Source organism: Mus musculus, chromosome 13 (assembly GCF_000001635.26).
Source record: "Mus musculus strain C57BL/6J chromosome 13, GRCm38.p6 C57BL/6J".
Classification (NCBI taxonomy): domain Eukaryota; kingdom Metazoa; phylum Chordata; class Mammalia; order Rodentia; family Muridae; genus Mus; species Mus musculus.
Window position 1 is genome coordinate 14048979 of NC_000079.6, and position 24458 is coordinate 14073436.

At 41.7% G+C, this 24458-nt stretch overlaps 2 protein-coding genes across 30 annotated transcripts in view; one reads left to right on the forward strand and one right to left on the reverse strand.

Moving 5' to 3' along the window:
• Positions 1-811: 811 nt before the first annotated feature.
• Ggps1 (geranylgeranyl diphosphate synthase 1) lies at positions 812-14588 on the reverse strand. Of its 21 annotated transcripts, none has more exons than XR_003950431.1 (8): positions 14228-14588; positions 10341-10479; positions 9946-10233; positions 8818-8910; positions 6172-6242; positions 4932-5477; positions 3300-3415; positions 815-3152 (listed from the first exon to the last, which is right to left on the reverse strand). XR_003950431.1 is itself a non-coding variant. In NM_001331177.1 (6 exons), exons 4-6 carry the CDS (start codon positions 8885-8887, stop codon positions 4716-4718), a joined length of 903 nt encoding a protein of 300 aa, NP_001318106.1. In that variant the 5' UTR covers positions 8888-8910; positions 9946-10233; positions 10341-10472; positions 14228-14510; the 3' UTR covers positions 812-4715. The 21 variants fall into 21 exon arrangements, 15 of the variants coding, with proteins under 15 accessions (NP_001318106.1, NP_001318105.1, NP_001318048.1 ...); XR_001780754.2 differs by having other exon boundaries at positions 10341-12029; NR_138552.1 differs by lacking the exon at positions 9946-10233 and having other exon boundaries at positions 812-3152; positions 10341-10472; positions 14228-14510.
• A 42-nt stretch (positions 14589-14630) lies between these two features.
• Positions 14631-24458, forward strand: part of Arid4b (AT rich interactive domain 4B (RBP1-like)) — a 135995-nt gene continuing 126167 nt past the window's right edge. For 4 of the 9 annotated variants that reach the window (XR_003950495.1, XR_003950496.1, XR_003950497.1 and 1 more), the window contains exons 1-2: positions 14767-15054; positions 15847-15901. Coding sequence is in view for 6 of the 9 variants with exons in the window: in XM_006516808.3 (XP_006516871.1) it covers positions 15896-15901 (6 nt within the window). In the remaining 3 variants the exon portion in view is untranslated. The other 5 variants (NM_194262.2, NM_198122.2, XM_017315648.1 and 2 more) reach the window with 4 other exon arrangements.

Sequence of the window (24458 nt, forward strand, 5' to 3'; positions counted from 1 at the left end):
TAGTCCCTACTAACCACCTACTAAATGCTGTAATTTTATTAATTGTTCACCTTCAATCTGCAGCTTTTAAAATCTTAACTGGTGAAGTTTCAGGCGCTGATAAATTAATAAAATTATCATACTTTTGTGTGTATACATGTTAACTGTATGCATATATGTATGAGCATGTGGATACCGGAAGTCAAGATCAGGTGTCTTCCTCAATAGGTTTTCACATTATTTTTCTAGATAGGGTCTCTCTCTGGCTTGGAACTTACAGATTCAGTTAGAATGAATGGCTTGCCAGAGCATCCAAGGCCTGCCTGTCTTCCCGCCTCAACACTGAGATTACAAGGTACACATTGTCACATTCGGATTTTATGTGGATGTTGGGGATCAAAACTCAGATCCTCATCTTTATGCAGCAAGTACGTGACAAACTAAGTCATCTTTTATCAAACCACAAGTCCGCTTTCACGAACTTTTTAGAAAATCTGAGTCTCTTTAAATTCCTAACTTGTGTTTCAAATGCATGTCTTTCTTCAATAATGCCCTGCTTCCTTAACTCAGTATTTTTGTGTCTTGAGACAAAGGTCTGAGTATGCACTCCAGCTGGGCTCCACCTTCCTATGGAGATCAGACTGCTTTTGGACTCATGTTCCTCTTGCCTCAGTCTCAGTGGTGGTGTTACAGCGTTGCCTAGTCTCTTAACTCCATTCTTTATGTCCAGTTCTTTATAGTAAACTGACTTAACCTGTGAGATTTAATAAACACACCATTACATTCTTAAAAGGCACTGGCATCTTTGTTAGAATATTCATTAAACCCAAGTCTCTTTAAAACACTGCTGAAATGTTTATTCCCAATTTACAATTTCTATTAAGCAACTGGCAAGTTTCAAAAAAATTTCCACACCATCTAACAGCTTACCATTAGTACTGAACTACCTCACTGTGGTGGTTTAAATAAGAATGACCCTCTAGGCTCATATATCTGAATCCTTAGTCACCAGGGAGTGCAATTCTTTGACAAAATTAGAATTTGGAGGTGTGGCCTTGTTGGAGGAAGTGTGTCACTGGAGTGGACTTTGAGGTTTTAGAACCTCATGCCAGACCGAATCTGCTGCCTACAGATCAGGACACAGTTCTAAGCCACTACTCCAGGGCCATGAGTGACACTATGTTCCTACTAGCTGATAACAGACTGACTGAAACTGTAAGCAGATCCCCAAATTAAATGCTTTCATTTATAAGAATTGCTTTGGCCATGGTATCTCTTCACAACAATAGAACAGTGACTAAGACCTTCACCCAAAAGAGGTTCAACGACCTTGTTTCATAGATTATTTCTTCAAACACAGCCTTCTTTTTAAGTACAGTGATAAACAATACAAAGTTGGTGATTCTTCTAAAGTAGTGTTGCATAGAATAGCCTTTGCTGGGAGTGATGGCACATGTGTTTAATCCCTGCACTCTGACAAAGATCTCTGAGTTGAGCTCAGATCTACAAATCAGGTTCTAGCCCAACAAGGGCTACATTAAACAAACAAACAACATACATACATACATACATACATACATACATACATACATACATACATAAAAAAAAAAGAATGACAAACAACTAGCCACTTCTGTGTCAGTGCCAATTAAGTGTTAGGAAATACTGTACGGAGCGGAGTTGAGCAAATTAACATTGAAATTTATATCAGTGATTTTATTTTATTTTTGTATTTTTTTTTAACCAAGTAGTACATGGTCAAACAATGCCTTCACATTATAGCTCATTCTCAACATATTGAATGTAAATATAAAAAGATGAATTAAGATAAGCAGAGTGATTGTGTTTAGCCAAGTGGGGTGTTAGGGTTGAGGAAGCAAAATGCTAACTCTATTATACATGAACTCATACTACTGTAGGGTTCATTATTTTGAGCCCTTTTTTTTTTGTATTTGAAGCTTTTTTTTTGAGAGAGAGAGACACACACACACAGACAGTCAGTCCACTATGCTGCTCTGTCTGGAACTTTCTCTGTATACCAGATGATAAGAGATCTGCCGGCTTCTGCCACTTGAGTGCTGGGATTAAAGTTGTATAAATATACGTGTCTTTCCCCTGTTTCTTATCACATAGCTTAAAATGAGCTTTAGGATGCCTGAGAATTACAGCCTGGGATGTTACAAGGCCTCTAGAGCTCAAGAGCTCCTTTCGCCTAAGGCTGCAGGGCAAATTCTAACAAAATCCAGGCTAGTTCTAGCCCACTATGTAGCCAATCAGGACCCTCAACTTTTAATCTCTATTTCCCCTAAGAACTAATACTACAGGCATGTGCCATCTCATCTGGTTTACATTTTTGGAAATAAAAGGCTGACTACTTAAAGGCAGATTTGAAGTAAAAAATTTGAAGAAAGAAAGGTAGGAGATTCCACATTTGATAGGTGGAGAACAGAAAAAGATAATAAGGGACATTCCATTGCTAGTTGAGGAATCTCCTTTTCTGCTAGGAAAGGAAGAAGAGCCAATGATACAGGCTACCCAGGACAGGAGTTGCTCAACAAGGCAGCAGTGGCTACAAGAGCAGACAGGAATCCATTCCCTAGCAGCACTGGCTGGCCCAGGAAGGAAAAGGCTGAAGGAAAATAGTGAGGTCAACAATAGTTTAGACATCAAAGGAAAGAAAAAAACATTATGGCAATACAACTGACCTTTATTCTTGCAGATTTGATATAAAAACTTAATGTTTTTCTGAAGCTGCATAAATTAGAAAATTTATATTGTTTAAAAAGTATGTCTCTGTCTCAAAAAACAAAACAAAACAAACAAACAAAAAGTATGTCTTTGACACAGCAAAATCCAACATTTCTCGAAGAGGATATCTCAAGACTTTCTTAGGCAGGAAAAGCATTATTGTAGCACAAATCTAAGCAAATAAAGTCATTTTATTAAATGAACTCAGCTACTCATGTTCTGGGTCTCTTCAGATAATTTTTTTTTAATGTGTATTTGTATTTTGCTTACATGTATGTCTGTGAGATGGTATTAGATCTTCTGGAACTGAAGTTACAGACAGTTGTGAACTGCCATGTGGGTGCTGGGAACTGAACCAGGGTCCTCTGGAAGAGCAGCCAGTGTTCTTAACCTCTGAGCCATCTCTCCAGCTTCCTGGGTCTCTTCTGAATTAACATTTGGGAACCATAGACCAAATAAAGAACGAGATTTTGATTATTGGATAGACAAAATGACTCTAAAAAGGTCCTTAATTCACTATTAAGTACCAGGCCAAAATTAATTTAATTAGGCAAGGAAATAAATTGACTTACAGAGTCTTTGCCAGGCATGGTAGGACACACATTTGATCCTAGCTCTCAAAGAGGCAGAAGCCAAGCTGATGGACCCTTGAGTTCTAGGCCAGCTAGAACTGCATAGTGAGTGAAACCTGTCTCAAGAAATTAAAAAAAATATATATCAGTTTTTTCTTTTTCTTTTCTTTTGATGCAATGTCCCCTGTAGTTCAGACTGGTCACAAACTTATATATAGCTGAGTATAACCTTGAGCTTCTGATCTTCCTGACTCTACCAATGGAATGCTGGCATTACTCATGTACTCCACAAACACCTTTTCTATTATTTTCTTCCTTCAAAGAAACATTAATCACAGATACTAATCAGTTTGGGGTAGAAAAATGTTACAAGAAAAAACACAAACAAACCAGAAAAAAACAATGGAACCAGGTTGTGAATTGAACTTCACTAAGTGGAGCCTCTTTTGTTAAAAAGGACAATTTGTGGGGTGTCAAGCATTGAAACAAACAAGTTGGGTGGAAGAGTGCCTGTGCATTCTTTCTGTCTTTTCAGACTTTGACACAGGTCTTCAGAGACAAAACTGAGGTACTCTTGGCATTATCATTTAGGGAAAAACAGCAGTTCTTTGGTCTTTTTAGTCAGTTAGCTAAAGAGACTTGTTTTGAATTGTCATCTATGGACTGAGAACCCTCCATGTCATATAGTTAGAAAGCAGATAGTTTCTTGGAAGATCAGTCTTTTTTATTGACAAGCCCAGAGCACGTGGGGTCGTAGGAAGAGCTGTCACACTTAGTGTCTGACATTTATGACCTACGTTATGTGATTCCTGATAGTTTCAACTTTGTTTTTAAAAAAATAAAAATTAAATATCTTATGTGTCTGAATATTGTGCATGTTTGTATACCTATGTGTGTGCCTGGTGCCTGAAAAGTCCAGAAGATGATCTGGAAATGGAGTTACAGGTGTTGGTGAACTTCACTGTGGGCCCTGGAAATTGAACCGGGGTTCTCTGGAAAAGCAGCTTTTTAACTGCTAAGCCATCTCTCCAGCCCTCAATTTTGTATTTTTATGCAAAGGGATTTTGATAACATAACACTTTTACACACGTCACCCTCATTTACTCAATTATTGGAGTCTAGTACTTGAAAAGATAAATGGTGGGGCTGGTGAGATGGCTCAGTAGGTAAGAGCACCCAACTGCTCTTCTGATGGTGGCTTTCTGAAGGTCTGGAGTTCAAATCCCAGCAACCACATGGTGGCTCACAACCATCCGTAATGAGATCTGACTCCATCTTCTGGAGTGTCTGAAGACAGCTACACTTACATATAATAAATAAATCTTAAAAAAAAAAAAAAGAAAAGATAAATGGGATGAAGCCACTCCTCATTTTCAACTGAAAGAAGCTACTGAGTCTAATCCAGAAAGGATAGTATTATTTATTTTCTTCTGTGAACATCTTACTTAAGTGCTTGACTAAAGCCACTAGTGAAGGGTTCCCACCACAGGCCTCAATTTGTTTGTAGGCTTTAGCTTCAAGCTCTCTAAGAGTGTGTCGAGTGTATGCAAAAGAACCTACATCCTCCAGGTACTGCACACAATACTTTTTAATATCTATATTCTCTGTTCTCTGGCGCAGGATGTTCTGTACCTGGGTGCTTTCTGGCCTTGACCAAATGGCATGGATAGTGGGGAATGAGAACTTCCCTTCTGTCAAGTCTTCACAGAAACTTTTGTTTTCACTGTATTCTTTGGAGTGTAGATTGGCATAATCATCTCTAATCTGGAAAAAGAGCCCAAGTGTGTCAAGCAGTGGCTTTAGATCTTCTTTGTAATCAGAGAACAGCTGCATAAGACCTACTGCTAATCCAAACAAACCACCTGTCTTCTGCAACACCATGGCTTTATATTCTTCTTCAGTTGGACAAGTGTAGGTGTCCCTCCAGTAAATATCGAGGCCTTGTCCCTGATGAAGTTCCAGAAGCTGGCGTGTGAAAAGCTTCACCGCATCCGGGTGATCAAGGGTTAAGACTTTTTCCAGTCCAAGGAAGTAGACGTAATTGGCAGAATTAATGACAGATGGGACACCATAGATGCTGTGAGCCACTGGGAAACCACGTCGGAGCTTTGAACTGTCTTCAATATCATCAATGAGTAAACTGGCATTATGCAACATTTCAGTCACTTCAATGATAATCTAGAGAAAAACAACCAAAGAAGAAAATTTCACTAAGACGCTAAGACAGATAGACAGACAGACACACATTTAAAGGCTATTGTACATACACACAGAGAATTTTTTTGTGTATGTGTCAGTGTGGCATATATGCTTGTGAGGAGAGGTGCCCTTGGAGGCCAGAGACATCAGATCCCCCTGGATCTAGTTATAGGCAGTTGTGAGGTTACGGGCCTGATGTGGATGCTGGGAATTGAACTTAGGTCCTCTGCAAAAGCAGTACATGCTCTTAACTAACATCAGAGCCATCTTTCCAGCCCAGAATTTTTTTTTTTTGAGACATGGTCTTCCTATGTACCCAGCTGCTAAGTTCTGAGATTCTACATGTGTACCACCATGCTTGGCCAAAACAGTTTGTACTTGATGGTATTTCTAAATTATTAAAGTCTCAGTTATCCTAAGCTTTTTACAGCTAAAAAATATTTAGTAGTCTTAATATATAATATTGCATAAGCATTAACAGAGTAAGGACCTTGAGTACTTTTTTATGGGCTAGCTACTAATTTCTTGGTGATTAAGTGGGGAAGAAGCATAGATCAGAGTTGCCTAAGGACTGGGGATATGGCTCAGTGGCAGAACAGCTGCCCAGAATGCTTGAAGTCCCAATGTGCCCCACACAAGGACAAAAGGAGAAGTAATCAGACTGCCTATATACCTGTAGCTTGTCTTCTGGAACTTTCAGCCAGTGATTAAATGCCTGTGAAAGTTTGCTTCTCACCTGTTTACCTGCAATTAAAACATAGGATATGACCAAAAAACATTATTTTACTTAAAAATTATTTTAAAAAACATTTACTTAATTGTGTTTGTATGTGCATGTGCACTCCCTGGCACACTTGTGGAGATCAAAAGACAATTTCCCAGTTGTATGTGGGTCCTGTCGATGGACATCAGATCTTAGGCTTCATGTCAAGCACCGTTACTGGCTAAGCTACCTCATTGGCCTCCAAAATGTCATTACAAGAAAAATTGAAAAACTTGCTTCAGAACTGAGCAAACGCCGGGCGTGGTGGCGCACGCCTTTAATCCCAGCACTCAGGAGGCAGAGGCAGGCAGATTTCTAAGTTTGAGGCCAGCCTGGTCTACAGAGTGAGTTCCAGGACAGCCAGGACTATACAGAGAAACCCTGTCTCAAAAAAAAAAAAAAAAAACCCAAAACAAACAAACAAACAAAAAACAAAAAGAGCCAAAACAAACTGAGCAGACTTAGTAAAACAGTCCCATCAACCCATTGCCTTCCCAGCTGAATAGCCCTCAGATTCCTCATTGTAAAGGACACAATGGAGCTGACCTTACCCTCTTCATTTTACCATTCAACCTACACTTGGGGAGGGATGACTCAGTGGTAAAGGGCCCTTGCTGCTCTTGTAGAGAACCCAAGTTCTTTCCCAGCATCCACCTCAGGTGGCTCACAGCCACGTGTAACTCCAACTCCTGGAGATGCAAAGTTACTAAGGGGCCCTCTGTAGTCCTCTGTGTGGACCTACGCTCATATTTGCGTACTTTTTACCCCTACCACACACAATTAAAAATCAAAAACCAAAGTTTTTTAAAATGAGGGCTAGCAAGAAAGTCTAAAGCGCTTCAGAGAGTTTCAGTCTTACCCTGAATCATTGCACTGAATCATGGGGGTGGAGTAGGCATCTTTAGAAAATACAATTTAATCTCTTTTTCTGAAAATGAAGACAGTCTGCTCAAGGACAACTAGCACTATCTGCTACATACAACTTCAAGTATTTTGCCAATGAATTTCTTCACAAGATTTGTCACTTTGCTGGGTGATGGCATAAGACTTTAATCCCAGCATTTGGGAGATAGAGGCAGGCAGATCTCTGTGAGTTCAAGGCCAGCCTAGACTACAAAGTAAGTTTCAGGGCAACTAGGGCTGGTTACACAGAGAAACCCCGTGTCAAGAAAAACAAAACAGGGGCTGGTGAGATGGCTCAGTGGGTAAGAGCACCTGACTGCTCTTCCAGACTGCTCTTCCGAAGGTTCAAATCCCAGCAACCACATGGTGGCTCACAACCATCCATAAAGAGATCTGACTCCCTCTTCTGGAGTGTCTGAAGTGTACTTACATATAAATAAATTAAAAAAAAAAAAAAAAAAGAAAAACAAAACAAAACTATCATTCCTTTAAATTAAGATTTTAGAGACTTAAGCAGTTCAGTTTACAGTCCTTCATTTAAACAAGTGTTAGCCTCTTGTGTTGACTAGGGCCACTAGCTTTTTAGCAGCATTTTCTTTTTCACAGAGAAAATGAGAGATGTCTTGAGATAGTAGATGCCAGTAGAAGTTAAATTAGCCCAAACAGAAAGCAGTCATAGGAAAAACACAACCAGTTCATTTAATAAAAATATAGTATGAGCGTCTAATACTGTAAATTCAGAAGCAGGCTCAAGAAAATAGTTAAATAAACGTTAACTTCCAGAGGCTGGAGAGATGGCTCAGTGGTTAAGAGCACTTGCTGCTTTTCCACAAGTTCCAGGTTTGACTCAGCATACACATGCTGACTCAGAAGAATCGCTTAAGTCTAGTCCTAATGGGATTGCCCCCTCCTCTGGCCTCCTCAGGCACAGACATACACACACACAGCCAAAACCTCCATAAAACCTAAAAAGTTGTTTTAGTCTGGGTGCAGTGATGACACCTTTAATCTCAGCACTCAGCACAGAGAGATGGAGCTCAGTGAGTCTGAGGTCAGCAAGACTCTGACTCAAAAAAAAGTTAAGTTTCTGGAGTGAAGGTGTTAGGGCCACGCCTCAGGACCTGAATTCCATCCCCAGGATCTTGTGAGCAGCACATACATTCATTCCCACTACTAAATTAGTGAGACAAGGAGCTGGACAGACAGACAGATGACTTGGGATTAAGAATGAGTTCAGAGCTAAGGTCCTGTAGACGAGCTGGGCTGGTTCCTAGCACCCACATCAGGTGGCTCACCACTGCTTGTGATTCGAGCTCCAGAGGATCTAACACCCTCCTCTGACCACAGGCACTTAGACTCATGTGTACAACCCTCCCCAAAAATCCTAACAATTGAAAAACAGGGGCAGGAGGTTCATCACAAATTCTAGGTCAGCCTGGGCTAGATATTGAGTTCTAGGCCAGCCCAGTGCTGTACTAATGAGATTTTGTCTCAATAAAACAGAAACATCTCATATACCGCCGTTCTTTGAGTAATTCCTCTTACAGTGTTGATACTTCAAATAGAAGATCTCAAGAACCATTTAAGTTTAAATTTACATTTAAATGACTACGCTCTTAAAACTACTACGTAAATAACTGAACTGCTGGTTACCTGGTAACTGAAGTAAGTACCTATAGGGCTCTAGAAGAATCCTCTCAGCTTTCTCTTTAGTTTTCTCCATGTTTTATAAATTTCAAAGCTGACCTGTTAAAAAGGAGAAATATAAAAATGATCTCACCAATCAAATTATTTTAAGTGTTAGATGGCAAAGGAATTTTTGTTAAGATTTTTTTGAATGATAGATTTAAATTTTTATTTATACAGCAAAACATTACATGTATAAAACTTGAAAACATTATGTAAAGAAAGCAAAAGGAGGTAGCCATAAAAGAACAGGTTGTATGATCCTATTTATAGGAAATGTTCTGAATCAGACAACCTATACAGATGGGAAAACAGGTTAGTGGTTGCTGGCTCAGAAAAAAATAAAGATTATTACTAATGAATTATAAAGGTGTGTGTATGTGTATACAGAATCAAAATGTTATTAGGATGTAGTGATGGCTGTACACTTTGAATGTACTAAAAAAAATCTAAATTTTAATTTTTAAACAATTATTTTGAAGGTCTTACACTGTAGCCCAGCTGGCCTCAAACTTGTGATCATCCTGCCTCAGGGTTTCCAGTACTGAAATTATCCACACACACCAGCACAGCTAGTTTTGTCCTGAGATATCGTCTTACTATGATGCCCAAGATGGCCTTGAAATTATGGGTTCAAACCACCAAACCCACCTTCAACTATATACTTTTGATGGTTGGTATATAAATTATATCTCAAGTTTTTCAAGAGAAAAATTCTTCATTCCAATGATAATACTGTTTAGTTGATTTTGAAGTAATTTTCTTAGATCAAACTTTCCTAGTTAATCACAAAGGACTTATTGACATCAAATAAATGCCAAAACAAATTAAAATCAGACCTTTCTATGATTACAAAACAACAAACGCTCTGCTTAAGACAGGTGTGCTTTATAATTTGTGAAGAATATTTATCTCAAATCAATAAAATTTGGAGATTGTTTCTAAGATGCATACTCATTTGAATATAGTTATTTTCTGTAGTGTTGAATTACTTGGATTCCGCATTTACTTCAACACTTCCTAGAATATAAATCATGGCATGCATGCATGCATGTATTTTTTAAGATATATATATATACATATAGCCCCAGCTACCTTTGAATTCCTTCCTGATCTTTCTGCCTCTACTCCCAAATACTGGGATTACAGAGCATGCCATCAGGCCCAGCTTCAATCCTGGTTTTTGCAGGGGCCTCTTCTACTGGTGAATCTTCTGTTTCTTTCAATACTGGGGTCCACTTTTCTCCTCAGAGGCCCTGTTTTTCTAGTAACTATGACACCTCTGGCAAGCTTTAGATGTTATGAGTTGTGTCTTCTTTGGGGATCACCATTTTGTCCTGTAGGATCACAAGCCCTCTTCTAATAACCTTTCATGGATTCACTCTGTATATGTAAATATAAAACCAAGTATAATTTGGTTACATAATTGCAGTTTATGGTTATTGCTGGTCAAAGTGCTGTATGTCACAGGTTTCGGAACTGGAAGGTACCTGTGATGGTTAGTGTTGTCAACTTCACAGGCTCTACAAACAGGGACTCAGTTCTCCTGCATCGTGTGAATCCCATGGATTGAACAACTCAGGTTGTCAGACTTGGTGGCAAATCCAGGTAACTAGAGCCATCTGCTGACTCCATACACAAAATTAAGAGAGAGAGAGAAGTTAAGAGCTGAAAACTATCCTGACCACCACACACAAGCATTGAGGTATGTGGGTACTCACAAACATATACAGTATCTGTGATAAACAAAAAATTTTATATGTACATGTGTGTGTTTGCAGAGGCTATATAACCTTGGTTCTTCTTCAATCATTTGCCACCTTATATTTTTATAGTTGAATCTTGAATCCTGGCCCTGTTAATTTAGCTGGCTGGCTAATGAATTCCTGGGAGATGCTTGTTCTGGCCTAGTCTAGTTCTGGGATTAGGAGTTGTGCAACTTGGCTTTTACAGGGGGATCTGAAGTTGGCTCCTTATGCTTCCTAGATTCTTCACTGACTGAGCCCATCTCCTCCAGTAGCTCTCTATTAAAATCAAGGAATCAAAGTGATGTATTTATTGTTCAGGTTGCTCCTTAGGATCAAACACAGACACATGCACACTTTTTTATTTTTTATTTTTATTTTCTTTGAGTAAGAATTTCCCTATGCAGTTTGGGCTGGCCTAGAATGAAAAATCCTTTCTTAGCCTTCAGGTGCTATGATTACATGTGTATCATCATGTCCAGTGAAAAGCATACTTTAAAAAGTATTCATTTATTTAATTTTGTATGTGTGGTTGTCTCGGTTATTGCTTTTATTGCTGTAAAGAGACACCATGACCAGTTGGATGTGGTGGCACATGCTTTTAATTCCAGCATGTAAAGGCATGTGAATCTCTACGAGTTCGTAGCTAGTGTGGTCTGCATGGTGAGTTCCAACACAGCTGGTACTATGTAGAGAGACCCTGTCTCAAACAAAGTAACAAACAATTCCACCAACAAAAAAACTACCACCACCAAAAAACAACCCATGATATTATGACTAAGGCAACTCATAAACAAAATATTTAATTGGAGGCTTGCTTACAATTTCAGAGGATGAGTCTATGACCATCATGCTGGGGAGTGTGTAAACAAGCAGGCAGGAAAGCATAGTGTTGGATCAGTAGCACAAGGTGTACATCTTATTCATAAACCAGAGGCAGAAAGCTAATTACAAATGGCATGAGCCATTGAGGGTTGGGGGTGGGGAAAACAGGACTGAAGCCCCGAAGGCCAGCAGAAAGAATGGAAACAGGCAAATACAGGAGGTAATAGGGGGAGTGGGGAGGACCCTCTAGAATGTACCAGAGACCTGGGTGGTGAGAGACTCTCAGGACTCAAAGGGAGGACCTTAGATGAAAAGCCCTACAGTGGGAAGAGGAAACTTGTAGAGTCCACCTTCAGTAGAAAGACAGGACATCAAGTGGAGGGATGGGGTTGCCACTCCACAGTCAAAAACTCTGACCCAGAATTGTTCTTGTCTAAAGAACTGCAGGGACATAAATAGAGAAGAGCATGAGGGAAAGGAGGTACAGTGACAGGTCCAAATGGGATCCAGCTCAAGGGGAGGCCTCTAGGGCTGACACTATTACTGATGCTATGGTGTACTTACAGAAGGAGCCTAGCATGGCCGCCCTCAGAGACACCCAACAAGCAGCTGAAAGAGACAGAAGCAGATATACCCAAACAATGGACAGAAGCTGGGGATCCCTGTGGTTGAATTAGGGAAAAGCTGGAAGAAGCTGAGGAGGGAGGGTAACCTTATAGGAAGACCAGCCGGCTCAACTAACCTGGACCCCAAACTCTCAGACACTGAGCCACAAACCAGGCAGCATACACCAGCTGATATGAGCACCCTGACACATATACAGCAAAGGACTGCCTGATCTGGAATCATTGAGAGAGGACGCAGGCACCTAACCGTGGAGAGACCTGAGGTCTCTCCCAGGGAGTGGGGAGGTCTGGTAAAGTTGGGGTGGGGGAATAGGGTCATCCACATGGAGATGGGGGTGGTGGTGGTAGAGCAGGTATGGGATGAGGTACATGGACATGTTGCTTGGTTCTTAGAGGTGAACAATAAAGAAGATGCAAAGAAGGAAGGAGGCAGATAATGTTGGTAACATCATTCTGGAAGAAGATTGTTAAAAAAAAAATTTTTTTTTTTTTTTTGGTTTTGGGTAAAGTCCAAAGGCTAGCAGCCATCTCTTCTCAACTAGAGTGGTAGCAAGAAGCCAGCTGCTATCTTGTTTGCATCCTGGAAAACACATTTGACCTAACTTATAATAATGAGGTCACTTTTCAAGAATTTGCCTCTTAGTCGACAGCAAGTGACAGTCTGCACAGAAATTAAGAGTCCTTTAAATTCTGAAGTTTTCTTAATCTTTCCTATTTCTCTACCAGTGATGAATTAAACACTCTTCCCTTTGCTCACTCACATTAACAATACTCATGTGAGTCATTAATGTTCTTTCCCCCAAAATATTTACACATAGTATTATCAGTGGAGGGGTAAACATGAGAACTCAATGTTTGTGAATACTGAGAAACAATGTTTGGTATTTTTTTTCTTAAGAGCCTAAGGCAGTTTGAGTTCTATACACTCTTGAAAAATTTTTTTTTTTTTTAAATCCACAACTGTCAATTTATCACAGTTAGACTTTTCGGCTTCTCGTGTACTAGACTTAAATTTAAGAGGTAATAATGGCTGAGGGGCACAAGCTCAGTTTTATATGGAGTCACTACAGAATGTCTCTGAATCTGACACCATTTTCCCACTTTCAAAATGAAAAGCTCGTAGCAATTTGTTCAAAGAGTAGATTAGTATTTATGCAAACAGATTGTTTCCACTGTAGAAATGCAATTGTAGCTGCCTCTCTAATTGTCCTCTATATACTTTTTTCTTGAGACAGGGTCTATGTGGCCTAAGCTAGCCTGGAACTCATACTGTAGATCAGGCTGGTCTTAGCACTTGTCACCACCACAATGCTAAGCATTTCCTCTTCTTTTGGGTGCGTTATCATTTTAGCAATTCAAGTTAGGAATCCAAGATATCCTATTGTTCACTGGGCCATTGGACCAGATAAAAACTGTTTTTAATTTTTTTTTTTTTCCTTTTTTGAAGACAGGGTCATCCTGTTTCAGTCTCCAGGGTACTGGATCAAAATTCCTACCTCACCTCTCTGGGCCTCAGTTCTTCCTACTGGGAAGTCTTTTTCCTGAAACAGGTTTCCTTTCCTTTAGGGACTTCCCTTAGTAACTCTGGCTGGCTTCTTGAGTCAAGCTTAGTTCTCACACTCTCAGGAAAACCTTTCTATACCTCTCGAAGCCAAAGGTCCTCCTATCAGGTTTCATTTTGACTAGACTTCCGTTCAGGAAGTTATACATCCCCTCTTTCCACATGAGGACTTCTAACATCTCAGAGGGTGAACTCTGAGCATCAAACATTCATACAATATTGAAAATTTCATGCAAAGTATCTCTCTCTCTTTTTAAAATAGGCCGGCTCTGGCTTGAGACTAGCGACACAGATATGGGTCACCGAGCTCAGCTGTTAGGCGCATAGCAAGAACCTTTGACTCCAAGCCCCGGGGGGCGATGGCTCTGAAGGAAAAGAAAGGGCTCCACACAGGCATAGCTGTAATAAGCTCGCAGGCGGGCTTCTTCCCTGCGCTGCACCGGTGGCCCTTCCACTCTTTCCGAGCTCCTCTGCCTCCCCTCATCCCAGCACCCGGCCGGCAGTCACTCCGAGCCGGGTCAGCATCCGGGTCCTCTCTCCCTCCTTACTGCTTCCTCCTCCGTACCGCCCCCTCCCCCGCTCCCCATCCGGGTCCCCCCTGCCACCGCGCTGTTGCTCACGGTTCCACGATGATCTCAGACTTGAAGCCGCCGCCGGTACGAGACTAGCAGTGCCCACATCGACTTCTCAATTTATTGTTCTGACTGCGGCTCTTCAAGAGGCTTCCTTGGAGCCCTCCCACTATTTCACACAGAAATCTCTGCCCTCCTCAGCGGCCAGCGACGCCGCAGCACTCAGTGCAAGAAAATACGCCATCCCTATCACACTGCGCAGGCGTCGTATGCCACCTCCCCTCTGCCTCATGGCCGCGCCTCCTTCCCCTCCCCTCTCTCGTCGAACGCAGGCAAGTGGGCATTGCGGTCTTGGTAGTTCTAATGTCCGTCAGTTTACCGATTGGCCTAGAAGACTGGACTACAATTCCCAGAAAGTATTGAGGGATAACTTTCTGTTTCCATAGAACTGGTGGGTAAATGGCGTCGTTGTTTGCATCGCTCAAACCAATAGAAACTTGGAAGAGGCGGGCTCCAAAGAATCCTACCCAATCCTAGGTCGTCTGAGAGGCATCCGGGAAAGAGGTAGGGGAGGGGCAAAGGGCCGAGGGGAGGGGAGAAGGGGCAGGGGGGCCAGAGAGGGGGGAAAGCGATGTTTGCCCGTCAGTCGAGTCCGGAGTGAGGAGCTCGGGCGCTGGAGCGGAGGGAGAGTCTCGAGCCGCAGTTTGCCGCCGCGACGGCCACCGCCTGGACTTCTGCCCGGAGGGAGCCGCTGAAGGTCGGCCGCCGTGTTCCTCTGGAGGGCTGTGAGACCGGGGCCCGGACCTCCGTCCGAGAGGGATTTTTTTGTCGCCCCCCTCCCCCCGCGAGGGAGCCGGAGCGGCCGCCAAACAAAGGTACCAGTCGCCGCCACGGGAGGAGGAGGAGTCGGAGCCGGAGTCCCGGCCGCCGGCGGACCCGCAGCTCCTTCGCTCTCTCTCCCCACAGGCCTGCTGGTGTTGGGGGTGGGGGGAGGCGGATCAGGGGGCTCTGGCCGCAGGGCTCAGACCTCGTCTGTGCCCGAGGTAGGGACATTCTTTTCTATGGGGGAAGCTCCGGGCCGGGCCGCGCATCGGGGCAGATGGCAACGGGGCTGAGTCGGCGCTCGCAGCGGGGCCTCGGCCTCCTGGGACCCCCGCCCCCCGCCGCGCCGAGCCGGAGCCGCCCTACCCGGGCCGCACCGTGGGCCCGGCGGCCTCGGGCCGCCGTGCTGGGAGCTGGATGTCCTCGGTGCCCGGTCCCGGCTCCCACTTGTGGGCCTTGGCTCGGGCGGGACGCGGGCGGACGCTGTGGGGCCGAGCCTCCGCAGCCCAAGGGCCCGCCGGTTCACCGAGGGCTCAGTCCGGGGGCTCCGGGCATCGCGGTTCCGTAGGCTTGGACGGTCGCAGCCGCGCTTCAGGCCGCGCCGGACCCTGGGCTTGTTGTGAGTTTTCTTCTGACAGAAATGGCGTCATCGTGGAGGACGGGGGAAAAGTCCGTGGAGTCGCGACAATGGGGCGGCGGGCGGTGGGGGCGGTAGGGGCGGTGGGATGGCGCGTGCCTGCTCGGGGCTCCTGGCCCCGCTCGGTGCCGCCCCCGCCCCTACGGCCTGGGGCGGGGGTGGTGGTGGTGCCGGTGGTGCTGACCCGGTGTCTTTGTTTCCCCTCCAGGTGCAGGTGAAGCTGGTGTCGCCGTGGGGATCGCGGCCCCAGAGTCACCATGAAGGTAAGGCGTCACTTAGCCAGTTTGAGTGGCTTTCGAATTCAGGAAGTGTCGGGGCTGTAGCAGGCCTGCGAGTTTTGCAGAGGCAGGTGTGTGTGTGTGTGTGTGTGTGTGTGTGTGTGGAGTGGCTCGGTGTGGAGCTTTCCCTGACAGGGTCAGCTGGAGCGAACATCCACAGGCTGTGTGTTTCGAAGTTATGGAGTCAGTTAGGAGATAACCTCACCCAAGCTGTTCAGGTTTCCCAAACAGAACAGCACCTTTTGCATGGAGCCGAAGGAACAACTGCACACATTAAAGCGTCTTAAATCGTAAAACGGAAAGCTGGTCTAGTAACCTGAATATTGAAACTGTAGTGGGTCTCTCTCTCTGTTCAATGATGAAAGGAAATGTCATTTGATTATGTGACCGGGACCGTAAATTTTAAGCAGAAAGCAAAATACTGAAGATGTTTAAAGCAGTTTGGTGCTCCTTCCCTAAAGAAACCCGAGTTGGCCTGCTGTGCCTTGTATTTCTAGGGACTTAGGTTTCTGTATGGTTTCTTTTTCTCACTGTTGGTGTACTGATCTTGGAGTTGACTCTTTTAAGATATGTTGTGTGTAATGGGCAGGTTGTACTGAAGTAAACATGTTGACCACAGAATAGCTTCTAAGAAATGTGTCTAAGAAGTAGTCTGTGTATTGATGGAATAAATCACAGCTGTTTTAGTTTTTTTTTTTTTTTCATATTGGTATGAAAAGCTTTAGGTATCTGAAAATATCTAGATTTAACTGTTGGAACTTTGATACTGGAAAATTTTTCTTTAAAATCTACTACAAATTCAGATATGCTTGGAAAGCGTGTGTATTGAAGTGTTAGAATGTAAATGACATCTACTTTTGACAGTTCTTTTGGGATTCTTTTTTTTTTTTAATTTAATTAATTTTTTTTTAAATTTTAATTAATCCAGTGAGGATTGCTTTTGTAGGACTGCATCCAGGTACAGTTTCAAAAGCTTCTGTTTGTAGACTACAAATGCTGTTGCCACTTTGTGTTTGTCTCTTGTACAAAGCAGTTTAGACCCTTTTAAAGGTTTTTTTTTTTTTTTTTTTTTTTTTTTTTTTTTTTTTTTTCCTCTTTTTGAGTTTGGGGCTCTGTAGAGGCTTGGCTTTTATTTTCTAAGTTCCTGTCTTTCATATGAATGAAAATGTAACCAGTGTTGTATGAGAGGTGGAACCTTTTTGTTTGTCACAGATGTACAACCTGTATGAAATAGTGAAAAGTGAGTGTCTTAGGGCAAAGTGAAGTTTTTAGGGAAAGCATATATCTGTCTTGTTGTTGGGTATGACTGGAGGAAAGCTTTAGGTTAACTGATAAATGTATACTGCACAATACATTTGGAAGCTGAATACATTTGGAATAAATGTTGTAATCTGTTAGTTCCTGTTGTGATGTCTGGCACATCTTAAATTCTCAGTAAATGTTTGTCTGAAAGGGAGGTACTGAGTTGAAGATGTCAATATGTTTTTGTTTTTCTTAATTTTCATTTTCTGTGTAAAAAAAACTTTTCTTTTTGAAGAGAAAAAAAGGAAGGAAGGAAGTAGGTAGGTAAGTCAGGTGTGAGGGTGCGTGACTGTTTCCACTTCCCATTGGTGGAAGGAGGATCAGTAGTTCAAGGACAGCCTGGGTTAGAGGCTAGCCTGGTCTACATATTGAGTTGGAGGGCAACAAGTCTACAGGAAACTGTTGTCCCCAACAAATAATCAAAATAACAATTAAAAATAAATATGTTGGAAACTTTAGCCTTAAAAGTTTCATGGTTTTAAACAAATTCTACTTTTGTGTGTATCTGTAACTGCTTTTAATATAAAGGTACTTTTTACTAGTAATGTTTAAAACAGTTGTTAAACTTTCAACTTTATAAAGAAACTTTCTAATTTTAGCTTAGGAAGTTTGGGGTAATCTATTCTTACTAATCTCTAGTACTAAAATATTGCCCCCAAGGGCTGGAGAGGTAGCTCAGTGGTTAAGAACCTACTGCTCTTTGTAGATAGGAGTTGGGTTCCCAGCACCTATAACTCCAGCTTTAAGAGATCTAACCTCCTCTCACCTCCACTTCTTGCAGCATTTATTTACATAGTCTCACACACACACATAAGTAAAAATAATAAACATAAATCTTAAAAAAAGAAGTTTCCACTAGGTGTAATGGCACACCCCTTTAATTGTCAGCACTCAGGAGGTAGAGGCTACAGACCTTAGTGGGTTTGAGGCCAGACTAAGCTGCATAGTGAGACTGTCAAAGAAAAAAAATAAAATGAAGGAAAGCTGTTTGGTGTTGAGTATATCAGGCTCAATTTTGTGTGTGAAAACAGTTTTATGTAGCTTGTGTACGTGTGTGTGTGTGTGTGTGTGTGTGTGTGTGTATGTGTGTAAATGACATTTGAGCTACAGAGTGATTTTATGCTGTCTGTTAAATCTTATCAAACAAATTTTACTTTGAAGCAAGTTTTAAGTTTGAATTATTTGTCTTAACTACTAATGTCACTAAGAATTTTATTGTGTCAGTATATTGAGATAATGATAAGCTTTTGTCTTAAAGTCATTAAATGTAGAAAAGTCTAAATGTAGAAAAGCAGTTTCCCTATTGTACAACCTTCAAAAACCAATTTACACAAAGCATAGTTATGACTAGTGTGTCTGTCTGGAGATCTTGTAGTCTGTGAGAACTGTGTCTTGTCACATAAAAGCAGTCTGCTTTGGGATTTGTGCTGCCGTCGCTGTGGACACTGCTGTTGGGTAGAGGTTGCTGGTGTCATGTTTTTTTCTTTTCTGACAAAATATTAACATTTATTTATTTGTGTGTGTGTATACACTTGAATGAGGTCATAGAACAACTTATGGAAGTCTCTTTCCACCAAACAGGTCCTCAGGATTGGACTCAGGCCATAAGGCCGTATAGTAAGGGCCTTTACCTGCTGACCATCTCAATAATCCTCATGTTTTTCATACTTTGGTTGGTGGAATGTTTTAGCATCAGTGGTGATATATTAGGAGGTAGGCTATAGAAGTTCATAAATGCTTTTTACAGTTAACTGTGTCAGATTGATTCCTAGTTTTCTTTCTTAAGTCTGTTTCTGCTTTTTATATTGTGCATGTTACCAACATTCTTACTATATTGCAGTAAGTTGTGGAGTGAATTGGCCAGGTGGCTTAGACATTATAATGTTCAGGGAATGAGTGATTTAGGTGCTGTTTCATGTATATTATTTCTCTCAGTGAGTACTGGCCTGGACCATGTAAACACACTGATTGGCTATAAGTGCCCTCTTTTTAGTTCTGGGTATGCATGGATACTTTTTCTCTTCCTCTTTTCCCTTTCTTTGCTTCCTTTTCTGCTTTGGCATTTTTTTTTTTTTTTCTTTTAAATAAATCATTTAAGAACTGCTTTGGTGTGGCAGCCAGTGTGACTGAGTAGCATCAGCAGTTTGGCTTGCTCTCAATGTAGTAGAAGACACAGAACACTAAAGCACTTTCTGGAGTATTTGTTCCACCCTGTGATTATTACAGGATGTGCTGTGAAAGGACAGCTAAGTGAAAGCCACGGGAAGTTTTCTGATGTGGTTCATACCTGCTGAATGGTAAAGATTTTGCCAGCCAAAGAAAGGGAAAAGTATTTCAGATACAAGGAGACAGACACTGGATGGAAAGGAACAACATGGGTGGTGCGTCTGGAAACTAAAATTTGTTGGGTGTGTTACCAGGTCTGTCATTCACCTACTTTGTAGACTTTGGCAGGAGAATGGCAAAATCAGTGCTGCCTAGGTTACAGAGTAAGCTCAAGACTGACCTGAGTAATAAGAGTCTTACCTCAGAATTTTAAAAAAGTATGATGTGTTAGGGTGATACTAGAAGAGCAGTGGTAGATGATGGAGTGAACCCCCCTTTCTTTGAGCTAATGAGATTGAAACCAGGATTTCATACATGTAAGCAAGGACTACCAAAGAGTCTTCAATGCTGTGTGAGAGGCCTGGAGACAAGGTTCATAAAATGCTTGTGCAAGAGGGATCTGAATTGGATCCTGGTACCCAAGTAAAAAATCTGAGTGTGGTGGTGTTCACCTGTAATCCCAGCATTAGAGAGGGAGGGAAATACCTGGGGTTTGTTGGTTTGCCAGGCCAGTCAAATCATATTGGTGTATTCCAGGTTCAAAAAAAAAAAAAAAGACCCTATTTGAAAATACAGGGTGGAGTACAGGGTGGAGAGAAGCTGGCAAGATGGCGCAGAAGGCAAAGGCACTTGCTGCCAAGCCCGACAACCTGAGTCTGATCCCAGACCCTTCCGACTTCCACATAGTCATCTTCCTCTCCCAACCACATACACAATCAATGAATTTTTTAATGTAGAGAGATAGAAGGCGTCTGACAACAACCTATGGCCACTCTGAGTACATGTGTACCCATACATATGTGCACATGAACAGGTACACATGTACAAGCTATGTGAAACTTCAAAAATTAATTTAAAGAAAATTAGAGTGTGTGTGTATACTCACTCATGTGCCAACTTGAACATTGGAGGTCAGAAGACAACTTGATGTAGTTGATTCTCTCCTTTTTCCACTACGTGGGTTCTAGGAATTAAAGTAAGAACACTAGCCTTGGAACTTTCATTTTTTCCATCTCATTTGGCCTTCACACATGGCTGAATACATGTGACTGCCCAGCCTTGAAATTTTCAGTCTCCAGAACTATTACAAGTTTACAGTTTTACACACACACACACACACACACACACACACACACATTTATTTATAAAGTTTTGTAACTTTATAAGTCAGCCATCCTTATGTATTTTGTTAAATAAAGGAAAATGGACTAATACAGCCAGGAAGTCTTCTAAGGGTCTTAAACAAAAAAGAGTGAGGTGGTAGTTACACATTTTCAGATTTGAACAGTAGTTGATGGAAGGAGTACAGACTGGTGGAATAAGAGTAGAAGTGGGCAGACTAGTCATACAGCTGTCAGCTGGTACTGTGGGAGAGGGTGATGGAGAACTCTTAGTTTTGAAGATGGACATGATTGGATTAGAGCTGTTGGATGTGAGGTTGATGTCCTTGTTGCTGTTAACATGAATAGCTCCTGAGACATCTGCCCTACACTGAACACTCTTTGTTTTGTGTGGTCACTATGTGGAGCTTCTCAGATTGAGTGTAACCAAAAAGGTATTCCCAGCTCCTGTCCTGCCCTTACAGTGAGTGAGAGTATTGAGCTCAACAGTCTGTCAGTTATTTTGCTTTTTTTTTTAATTTTAAAAAAGTGAGTACAATTCACAAAGTATAAATTTACCCTTTGGCATTTAAAATATTATTATTTAAAACTTTGTAACATGTATTTTGTGTGTGCACATGTGTTCCATGGTACATATCCTCAGATGTGACTATTCATGTGTTTATTTGAACATAAATATGTATGTTAATTTTTATTGCATTTTAAATTTATTTATTTTTGTGTGTGGGCATGCACACTATAGCTTGAATGTTGGAAGTCAGAAGACAACTTGTGGGAGTCTGTTCTTTCCACCATGTAGGGTTCCAGGGATCAAATTCACAGTTAGTAGCAAGTGCTTTTATCCATTGAGGCATCAAGATGGCCCAGGTAAACATTTATTTCTCAGTCTGTTGACTCTTAGGAGTGGGCCTTTTCAGTTTCAGGGAGTGTGGCTTGTGATATCCTATAGAGTGCTAAATATTTCCCTTCAGGTCTTTGTGTTGTGACAAGTGCCTATCAAGATCCTGGGCACTTAAAAAATGTACTATACATTTACTGAATTATTGCTTGTTGGCGTTTTTGTTTTTGTTTTGTTTGTTTTGTTTTTTTTTTTTTTTGTTTTTTGCCTGGAAGGTTTCTCTGTGTAGCCCTGGCTGTCCTGGAACTCATTCTGTATAGACCAGGCTGGCTTTGAATTCAGAAATCCGCCTGCCTCTGTCTTTCAGGTACTGGGATTAAAGGCGTGTGCTACCACTGCCTGGCTGCATATTGGTTTCTATTCTAGCTGTTTTAGGATGTATTAGTGAATCAAACAGGTAGAAATTCCTTGGTCTGTGGATCCCACGTGTTAAGGTATGTGTGTTAGCAAAAAGGAGTAAATATGATGTTACTTACTTTAAGGGATAAAGAGCCTGGGAATAAGGAAAGGGCTGGACCAGATAAGAATTTAGGGGCTGGGATGGAGTTTAAGAGTTGCTATTATTGAGAAGAAATTTGGGCAGGTGCTGAACATTCACTTACATTGCCATGTGGCTGGCTAGGCCTCAGACTTCTAGAGGCCAGGGTAGTTGATATGAAACAAGGGAGGAAGACAGTGGGAACAGATAGGGTAAAGGGATGTGGCTTTAGGCAGAATGGAGCTGATCTTCCTCGAACCTGGGAAGTAGGTAGCATTGCAGGTCTTATAGAGAAGTGCTGCAGCCTCACTGCAGAGCAATGGAGTTTATGTTTTAAAGGGTCACTGACTGCTGTGGAAAAATTTAGGAGAGGGGGAGGATAGGAGCCATCAGAGATGAAAGTGTTTTATTAAAGGACCGTGGTCCTTTAAGATGATGGTGGCTGTTTAGTATTTTCCAAGTAAACGTTTATATTCTGTGCTGGCAAAAAGTCTTGAGCTATTCTGTGAAATGTGGCTTGAAACAAAGTACAGACACGCCATACTTAATGACATTTTAGTTAAAAACTTTAATTTGTGCTGAATTTTTATGGCACATTAATTGCTAATTTTTTCCTCTTATTCACCTCTGAGCATCTCAATATGTTAATAGTGTAATAGGCAGCTACAGGTTGTCATTTTTCTACTACAGTTGCTGCTGTTGTTGTTATTATTACTACTAGTATTTTATTTTTGAGATAGGGTCTCATGAACTCAGGTTGGCTCTTAGCTTGCTATATAGCTGAAGCTGGCCTGGAACTCCTTATCATTTTGCCTTCACCTCCCCACCTCACCCAGCTATGTTGTGTTAACTATGAAGTACTGGGTTTTGAACTATGGGATTAGCAATGATAGGCAAGCACTTAACCAATTGACCTATTCTTAATGATCAAGAATTATGTAAAATTGAAGCTTTTTAAAAAAAGATTTATTTATTATATGTAAATACACTGTGGCTGTCTTCAGACACACCAGAAGAGGGCGTCAGATCTTGTTACGGGTGGTTGTGAGCCACCATATGGTTGCTGGGATTTGAACTCATGACCTTCAGAAGAGCAGTCGGTGCTTTTACCCTTTGAGCCATCTCACCAGCCCAAATTTAAGCTTTTGAAAGAACTTCTTGTTCCTGCTCAGCTTAATACTGTCTCAGAACTTGGCCTTAACTTTTAGTCAGTCTTATACTTAAAGACCAGGGTCTTTGAACATATCCTTGTAGACAAGTTTGGTTCAAGGAGACACTCATGGAGTATATTTTGTATATGAGGTGATTGTAGTTGCACACATGTTCTCTTACCTCTTAACATTTTTTCTTTCTTTGCTTTTACTTTTATTAATTAATTTATTTTTGAAATAAGGTTTTATTATATATAGCCTTGGCTGCTGTAGAACTTACTATGTAGACCTGGTTGGCTTTGAACTCAGAGTTTGCCTGACTACCTTCCAAGTGCTGAGATAAAAGGTGGTATACCACCATGATCCCAGTTTTTTTTTTTTTTTTTTAAGTTTTAAGTTTATGTGTATGCCTGAAGCAGAGGCAGGAGGATCTCTGGGAGTTTGAGGCCAGTCTGGTCTACAAAATGAGATCCAGGATAGCCAGTTGGTTACAGAGAAACCCTGTCTTAAAAACAAACAAAAAAGTGTGTGTGTGTGTGTGTGTGTGTATGAGTTGGAGTCACAGGTGGTTGTGAGTTGCCATGTGGGTGCTGGAAACTGGACCTAGCTCTTTTCTGCAAGAACAGCAAGTGCTCTTAACCACTGAACCCCATCTCCAGCACTCTTGGGGATTTTCTTGTTCATGGCAACTGGTACTTTGTGAGAGTAATGATCAAATGTAGACACACTAGCATGGCTGTAGATATGCTTTTTCAGATGCCACCCTTTCTGCTTTTTTTTTTTTTTTTTTTATGGTGACAACCTTTTTGGGTGGGCGAGGAGGTGGGGTTTCAAGGCAACGTTTCTTCTCTGTGAAGCCTTGGCTGTCCTGGAACTTGCTCTGTAGCCCATGCTGGCTTTGAACTCACAAGAGACCCACCTGCCTCTACCTCCCTAGTGTAGGCTAGCTGGTGGCCTTTCAGTCAGCTCTATTGGCATGTTCCCAACTTTCATTGACATACCCGTTGGCTGTCCTGGACTCATTCTGTAGACCAGGCTGGCCTCGGACTCAGAAATCCACCTGCCTCTGACTCCCAAGTGCTGGGATTAAAGGCGTGTGCCACCACCACCTGGCTGACATACCCATTTTTATAGTAGTGACCCAGCTCTACAATATAAAGCAGTAGTTTTTAAAGACAGGGCCCCATTTAACCTAGGCTGGCCAAAGAATAGGTATGTATGTAACTAAGAATGACATTGACTTCTGGTTTCCCTGCTGTTGTACCTC

Coding starts and splice junctions, on each gene's coding strand:
- Ggps1 (NM_010282.3), bottom strand. CDS start 8,887: ATGGAGAAAACTAAAGAGAAAGCTGAGAGGATTCTTCTAGAGCCCTAT. Junction 6,243..8,817: donor GTACTTACTTCAGTTACCAG/GTAACCAGCAGT, acceptor TTTTAATTGCAG/GTAAACAGGTGAGAAGCAAA. Junction 5,478..6,171: donor TTCCAGAAGACAAGCTACAG/GTATATAGGCAG, acceptor GTTTTTCTCTAG/ATTATCATTGAAGTGACTGA.